This window comes from Prinia subflava, chromosome 27 (genome assembly GCF_021018805.1).
Source record: "Prinia subflava isolate CZ2003 ecotype Zambia chromosome 27, Cam_Psub_1.2, whole genome shotgun sequence".
Lineage (NCBI taxonomy): Eukaryota > Metazoa > Chordata > Aves > Passeriformes > Cisticolidae > Prinia > Prinia subflava.
The window spans coordinates 3,082,186-3,090,445 of NC_086273.1; the positions used below are offsets into that span (position 1 = coordinate 3,082,186).

Below are 8,260 nucleotides of genomic sequence, written 5' to 3' on the forward strand. Positions count from 1 at the left end.
AGCGAAAGCGGCCAGCATTTCTTTGTAGAAGCAGGATGGAAAGAGAAAGGCAGATTGCCATGGGACGTTGTAGTTTTACCGGGAAAAAGAGCAAAGATATGTTCAGAGTTAAGCGTAATTTGCGAAAGAGCAATAAATGCCTTGCAAACATTCGCAGTAAAGAGCAAAATCGTAATTTTAGCCGGAGAAAAACAGATTCCCTGTCCCTCTGCTTCCCTCCCCAAGATAAAGGAACAACAGGAAAAATCTAAGGTAGCCAGACGCTTCAGTGGAGATTCCATGCATTCCACGCATTCCGAGAGTGAGAATGCAGCTCCGCTTTGCCCCTCCCTTTGTTCGTCTCTGGCCGGCTGTGCAGGGAGAGGGCAGAAAATGCTCCCTCCACCCCCAAAGCAGAATGAAATCAACCAAGAAGTGGCTCAGCTGCCAGACCCGGGAGGCAGCGCGAAAGATGAGAAGGCATCGAGGGGCCGAAGGAGGAAAACTAGCTGACACAAGCCCTTACAGGCCCCCCCTTCGCTGAGTGCAGAGGCTGTCAGTATCGTCTTTGAAGATAAGCAAGCATCGTAACTCGACCCTATGTCGTGCTATTACCCAGGAAGCCTTCAGGATTGTTAAACAGAGACAGTGAAAACATGCAACAAGTGGACATTGCAAGAAAAACACCAGAAAAAGAAGGGAAAATAGTCATCTGTCCCTCTATTGTGAAAGAATCCATCACTGTGAGAAATACAATGTGAGAGATACATCCTATCATGAAAAAGATAAAGCAAAAAATGGAATAGAAATTAGTTTTTAGCTAGAGTTATTAACTCTGTGTAAGGATGAGTTGTTTCTACATTTTGATGTTGATAATTTATGTGTGAATTAATTTGAGTTTGAGTTAATTATTGTTAAACATGTAATTTTAAAGCTTGTTTTTAGGATTTGGGCCCTGATAAGTTTAAGTTAAGTTTAAGTCTATATTTAAATGTTAAGGAGTTTGATTAATAATGAATTTTTATTGAGTTACCACACATATAGAGTTTATAAGGTTAATGAGAGTTGTAGATTTTTGTTGAGACTTACTTATGTTAGATTTAAGAGTTAGTTGATTTAAAGAGTGCTTCATAATTTGTAAAAGGTATGGTTGTTTAACTTGTAAAGTTTAGTTAAGAAAAAAAAAGAAAAAAAAAGAAGAAAAAAAGAAGAAAAAGAAAAAGAAAAAGAAAAAGGAAAAGAAAAAGAAAAAGAAAAAGAAAAAGAAAAAGAAAAAGAAAAAGAAAAAGAAAAAGAAAAAGAAAAAGAAAAAGAAAAAGAAAAAGAAAAAGAAAAAGAAAAAGAAAAAGAAAAAGAAAAAGAAAAAGAAAAAGAAAAAGAAAAAGAAAAAGAAAAAAAAAGGCGAGAAAGAGGGAAGAAACAGGTTTAACGGTTTAACTGAGATGATAATAACAGAACATTGATAAAGAAGATTTAAAACTATGCAAATTGCTAGATCCTTAATTGTATTGTTAGTTGTGAGTTGTCCTAGTGTATGAGAGTTTTAAAAGATAAGAGTTTTAAAATATAATTCGATGACATGTTAAGTATATAAATTAGTAGCATTTGTAAGTTGATGTTCAAGTTTTTATGTTGTGTTATTTGTCTATAGGGTTTTCTAACAAGTACTTGTCATTTTAAATGATTCTATTTATCCTTTTAGCCATTTAAGTATTTCATAAATGTTGTTAACAGATATGGTTGTGTTGTTAACAGATATGGTTTATTGTTAAGTGCAAGTCAGAATTTTTTCTTAAGTAAGTGTCATTTTAAGTATATAGTTTGTCTCTTTTGTAATCAATCTTGTATGTTTTATGCAATGTTTTAGTATGTCCTTTTGAAGTTTCATTTGATTCTTTTAACTGTGTTACGCATTTCGCTTGAAATGAGATTTTGGGCTTGTTTTGGTACCTCTTGTGTGACTCGAGACATTGCATTTCAGTCTGTTAAACCTTTAAGTGTTTTTCAGAAGGTCTTGGAGAGAGATACCTGAAGCAGCACTGATAATTTTTCCATCAGGTGTTGATCCTGTGATTGCTCCAATTGGTACTCAACTGTCTTCAAGAAGAGTTCCAGAAAAGACGAGTTCCCGAGTGATCGGAACAATTTTTTATCTTAACTTTTAAACGTCTTTTTGTGCAAAGATATTATGACAGTTGGTTGTATTTTAGGCATTTTATGTTTATTGTTGTTAGAAATTGTCTTTAAAAGATATGCTAAAAACATCACTCCAATTTAAGGTTTGAGTTCTGGCCAAACTCTAACTCTAACTTGGACGGATGGTGCTTGTTAACGAAGCCCAGAGGTTTCTGCTCCAAAAAATAATATGCAAGTTATCTTAACTTGACAATTTGATCCGATCAGAATGACAGCTGAATCAGCTTGGAGTGAAGATTGTCATCTTTACCCGGGGAAAGATGTCAAGGTTCACTAAAGAAAAGCGTTTCAGCAGTTTGCAGTCTCTGGGGTGATAGCAGAAATAGTTTGATAATCGCTTATCACTTTCATTAGTAAGCAAAATTCCTATTCTATTCCCTTGTCTCTGAGAATGCTAATTCACATACCAGGTCTGTTTTAGTTTCTTTTCTGCAAGCTGTAGACTCAATGAGATACTAACGAAAGCTACCAACCAGACAGCGAGACAGCAACAGAGATGCAGCATTGCAGCTGCGTTGACAGAAGTAACCCTGGCTGCCCAGTGACTGCAGAGAAGTCTTCAGCTGTGAAACATCATCAGGCAACGCAGAAGAAGAAGAGACAGCAGATGATTTGAAACTTTAATCTAGAACCTGCGTATGAATGAAGAGCAAGGACTGAATATAGTGTGCTCTCATCTTTTTGCTTTTAGCAGCTAAGATCTTTGGGTTTTTCTTGGGTAACTCAAGTAGTGCTTTGCTTATAACAGTATATGTAGAAGCAGCCAACCGTGTCACAGAACCAGTTTGGATAGCTCTAAAGAAAAAAAAGGGGGGATGTGTAGGAGGATAGCTTATATCATAAGGTAGAGCTATCCACACCTGGGCCTCAAACCAGGCCTCAGACCAGGCCTCAGGCCTGGTCTAGCAGGCCTCAGTACATTCCACATACGCAGCACAAATAACCTTATCTGTTACTGGAAATGTGTTAAGGTAGTGGTGCTGCTAGCATGGAATAGTTACTGGAAAGACACAGTGGCTACCTTAAACTGCAATAGCTTACATACTTCTGTATGTTCACTGCCTATCAGAATGCACCTGTTCGTGTAAACTATTCTGTCTGTATAAAACCCGACATCTCGTGGAATAAAGTAGGAGAACCTGTGATATAACCATATTGGTTTGGACCCTCGTTTCTCTAGTCCCCGATCTTATCTGATCCCAGCCTTCAGTGCCCCAGCAGCCTCTGGGGGAAAAACCTTCTCCTGACATCCAAGCAAAACCTGCCCTGACCCAGCTCCAGCCGTTCCTGCACTCCTGTCCCTGGGCACCAGAGGGAAGAGGCTCCCACAGCCCCAGCCAGGGACCCGCTCCCAAGGCTCCTGCCAGGGCAGCCAGGGCTGGCACCAGCTGGGATGCTCGGTTTCCATGGGCTGGGGTTTAGGAATGGGATTCCCCAATTTCCTGCTCCTGCTAAAACCATGCTGCCGCTCGCTGCCCTCCAGCCTCCCCCTGAAAGTACAAAAGGCAAAGATGCCAGGCTGGGAGAAGAACAATTTACTGGGAACAGCAACAAGATAAGGAACAAATAGGAACAGAAATAATATTGATAACAGAAGGGGTAACACAAACCATATATAGGGAAAACTACAACAACACCAACTGGTTTTCCTGTGCCTGGAAAGGACACCCTTCTCCCTGGGAGAGAGAAAGAGTCCCTGTGCTGGCCCTGGCAAGGACCTGAGATGAGATTAAATACAATAATGAGTCCACTGCCAGACCCTCACCTTGTTCAAGCCAAACTCATTCATTGCCAGTGGCAGGGAGAGGAACAGGTGTCTTCCCAGCATGGATCATGGGAAATGTGGGTCACCGGGGCTCTTCCCAATGTGCGTCCTCTGGTGGTAGATGAGGTTGCAGTCACACATGAAGATCTTCCCACAGTCAAGGCACTCGCAGGCTTCCCTTACCGGTGTCTGCGTTGGTGTTTGGTGAAGTTAGACCTGTCAGAGAAGCTCTTCCCACACTGGGGACACTTGTAGGGCCTCTCCCTAGTGTGGATGCGCAGGTGGGTGACGAGGTTGGAGTTGTGCTTGAAGCCCTTCCTACAGCTGGGGCAGCGGAAGGGCCTCTCCTCTGTGTGAATCTGCTGGTGCCTGAGGAGAGTGGAGCTGGTCTGAAAGCTCTTCCCACACTGGGAACACTCGTAGGGTCTCTCTCCAGTGTGGATCATCTGGTGGCATGTAAGGTTGGCGCTATCTCTGAAGCTCATCACACATTCCCCACACTTGTAGGGTCTCTCTCCAGTGTGGGTTCTCCTGTGGAAAGTCAAGGTGGAGCTGTGGCTAAAGCTCTTGCCACATTCCCCACACTCATAGGGCCTCTCCCCATTATGGATCCTCATGTGGACAATCAGGTTGGAGCTGTCTCTGCAGCCCATCCCACATTCCCCACACTGGTAGGGCCGTTCCCCAGTGTGGATCCTCTGGTGGCAGATCAGGGAGGAGTTCTTGCTAAAGCTCTTCCCACACTGCAAGCACTCACAGCACCTCTCTTTGTCATGAAGCTGCTCATGGGCCATGAGGTCTGAGCTCTTGCTGGATATCTGACCACGTCCCTGGCCTAGGGTGGGTATTTCCTCATCAGAGCATTCTTTGGATGGGTCTGGAGCCCTTCTTCATGTGACATCTCCGGCGCTTTTCCTCCCTGCTGGATTCCTCTGCTGGAGATCCACTCAAAATGGCCTCTTCCATGACGTTCTGCTGCAGGGATTTGTCCTCCCTGGTCTCTTTCCTCAGCTCCTTGTCTGGGGGAGGAAGGACAAGGACAGGATGGGATTTGCCTCTGTGCCAGAGGGAAGGGGAAGGAGATCCCCCCAGTGCATCCCCAGCAGGACGGCGTCGGCAGCGGGGCTGTCCTGCAGCCAGGGGCCATGCTGGGCTGGGAGATGGAGCAGGGGAGAGGGGGAAAGGGGCAGTGAATTCTTCCTCACCTGCCTGGCAATCCAGGGGCATCTTCCTCTTTACTGAAGCCTAAACTAAAAAATTAAAAATTAAATTAAAAATGTGGGACAAAAAAAACCCCAAAAAAACGCAGAGTCAGAATACAACTGGAGACCCGGTGTTGGAAGCAGTCCAATCAAATCGTGGCTGCAGTCCTCCTGGAGTCACAGATGTGGTTTTGATCTTATAGAAGTGTATAAGTTTCCTCTGAAGGTCCAGTGGTGGTGTAGATGGGTCTGGTCTTCCTCTGGGAATCCAGTGGAAACAGGCGGCTTCTGGTGTTTCCCATCTCAGATTATATCCAGGTAGGAATGCCTGGCTCCTCCCTGTGGGTGGAGCATCTCACAATGGGATGATGAAATTTTATCAGTCGTGCAGAAAGACTCAATGGCCCATTAACAGAAGATATCGCCCTGAAGGGAGGATGGATCATGGAAGAGATAAAAAAACCTGCCCTGCCTGGTTTTAACACCTGGCCCATTAACAGCAGATAACCCCCAGGAGTTATGAGGGAGTGGTATGGAAGAGATAAAGAACATTGCCCCACATGTTTTTAACAGATGGTAATAGAATATCTACTTTTAGTTCCATCTTACATTGCAACCTAAGACAGGACCCAAGACTCCTTGCCCAGGCTCTCTCCAGAACACGCCCAGGCCAATGCTCAGCACAGAAAAGCCCCGTCAGCAGCCCCAGGCTGGCCGTGGGCAGGCTGGGGGCAAACAGCATGGCTGGGGCTCTGCAAGATCCCTGGGGGAGATGGGAAGGAGCAGCAGAGCAGGGGCTGATCCATCCCCACTGCGCTGGACACCCCAGGGCAGCGTCCCACAGCGGCCTCATGCACCTGCCAACAACATCCCCCCTCTGCAGCCCTGGCCTCTCCCCCAGCTCACACAGGGGCCGCATCCTTGCAGGTACAGCCACGGCAGCACTGCCTCAGGAGCCCCTGTTTGCACTGCACACAGCAGGCGTCAGCACTGCCATGGTGTTGGTGTGGGGACATGAACCTGAGGGAGCACAAATGCCATCAGCCCCTGGGGCCAGCAAGGGCTGCGGGACAGCAGGGAAACCACTCAGGTTTGTGGTGGCCTCTGCAGTCAGCCACAAAGTTTGTTCCCATCAGCTGGGAGTTCCCTGTGCCCCTGCAGATGTTGTTGCTCAGAGCCAGCACTGCCTGGCAGCCACCCCTAAACTGCCCTGAGCATTTCCTTTGCTTCACTTTGGCTTTCTTTCCTCTTCCTGCTACAAATTTCTTCCTCTTGCCCACCTCTGTTCTCTCCCTTGCAAACAGCCCATCCCTGTGTCCTGGGTTATGCAACAATGTTTATTCTATTTTACCATATGTTCAAACTGCTTGGGGAGATGTTTTCTTTATCTCTTGTATGACCCGTTCCTTATAACTCCAGGGGGGAGGGGGCGGGTGCCTTCTGATAATGGGCCAGCTGTTAAAACCCAGTGGAGCAATGTTCCTTATCTCTTCCACAACCTGTCCTCCCTCCAGGGGAATATCTTCTGGTAATGGGCAATTAAGGCTCACCACATGACTGAAACCATTACATCATCCCATTGTGAGATGCTTCACCCAGAGGGGAGAGCAAACCATTCCTACCTAAAAACCCCTGAGATTCAGGAACACCAGGTATCCTGTTTTCCACTGGATTCCAGAGGAAGGCTGGACCCATCTCACCTCTACTGGACCCTTTCTACAGGATCATCTCTACTCCAACAGAACCACATTTGTTTCTCCAGGAGGATTTATTTGGACTTCTCCCAACACCCTGCCCAACAAATCCCAGACAGGGGTCCCGGCTGCGGGTATCACAGTGACAGAAAAGGTCCCGAGATTCTGAACCCGCACAGAATCCCTGGCCACAGGGTCACGATGGCAGTGAGGGATCCCGAACCCGGCAGAGTTCCCAGCCGCAGGGCCGCGGTGGCAATGGGGGGTCCTGGGGTCCCACCCCACACAGAGTCCCCGGCGGTCCCGACCTGCGCACCGGCGACAAGCGCCGCAAGGGGGAGAAGGGGGGGACCCTGGGGCCCAGATCCCAGGCAACAAGGACCGCAATAGATAGTACCTTAAAATCCCATTTGGCTCCCTGTCAAAGATCGTTCCTCAGGCTACAGAAGGTGGTGGTTGGATCGAGAGATCGAGTTGATCAATCAATACCTTCACTTCAAGTCCAGAGGCTTTTTTATCCCTAAGTTACAAATGCATATTCATATCTTTATCTACACACTACCCAATCTAGGTGCAATTTTCTAAGTTCGTAAAACTACGAAAAACTACGAAAAGCAGCATCAAAAACCTACGCATATAGCACAACTATCAGTGCAAAAACTCTATCTTACTAGCGTAAAAGTTCTATCTTATTGTGCGTAAAAATTCTATCTTGTTATGTGAAAAACTCTATCTTAACATACGTACAAAACTTTCTTATTTGCGCAAAATTCATATCAAAAATTATAAGCAGTACTCTATTTTTGTTGTGTCTAAACCCTATCACTAGGCCTGAAGCTCTGTACTTCTACACTAACAACCAGGCACTTAGGGCATGTGAAGCTTAAAACTGAGGCTTAGATTTCTACTTTATGCATATATGGTTTTATATATTCTAATTTTTCTAAAGGTTTTAATTCAATTCCTTCACATTTCACTCTCTGCGAAGGATCCATGGAAACATGGACTCCAACAGAGATGGTTATTGGAGAAGACTGAATTTTAGTTAAGATAAACTGTAAGTATTAAATAGGTATATAAATTCAGCTGTAATATAGAGAGATATATGTTACTGTTGAGACTTAAGCATGTGATTAAGAGGTTATTAAATACAGTACATATTTTATGGACAGCAGGTCTAGTAGAAGAGTTCACGTATTTTCAGAATTCTCAGGGTGACAGACAAGGAACGTTACTGCTGCTATGGTAAATTTAAAATACAAGAATGGACAAACACAGAAGTGGTACCACCTGTATATATAATGCAGTTGTTGAAGGTATACACAGAAACCAATTTTAGAATGGGTGCTCGCTTTCATGGTAACTACTTGTCGTGTCCAATGTTTAAAAACCTTACCAAAGAAGACTTTTCAATGCGTCTCGAT

General features: G+C 44.9%; 1 protein-coding gene across 1 annotated transcript; it reads right to left on the reverse strand.

Annotated features, from left to right (window-relative positions):
* Positions 1-2,774: 2,774 nt before the first annotated feature.
* LOC134562453 (zinc finger protein with KRAB and SCAN domains 8-like) lies at positions 2,775-5,436 on the reverse strand. Its single transcript, XM_063419846.1, has one exon. It carries the CDS (start codon positions 4,732-4,734, stop codon positions 4,120-4,122), a length of 615 nt encoding a protein of 204 aa, XP_063275916.1. The 5' UTR covers positions 4,735-5,436; the 3' UTR covers positions 2,775-4,119.
* Positions 5,437-8,260: the final 2,824 nt, after the last annotated feature.

Coding starts and splice junctions, on each gene's coding strand:
- LOC134562453 (XM_063419846.1), bottom strand. CDS start 4,734: ATGGCCCATGAGCAGCTTCATGACAAAGAGAGGTGCTGTGAGTGCTTG.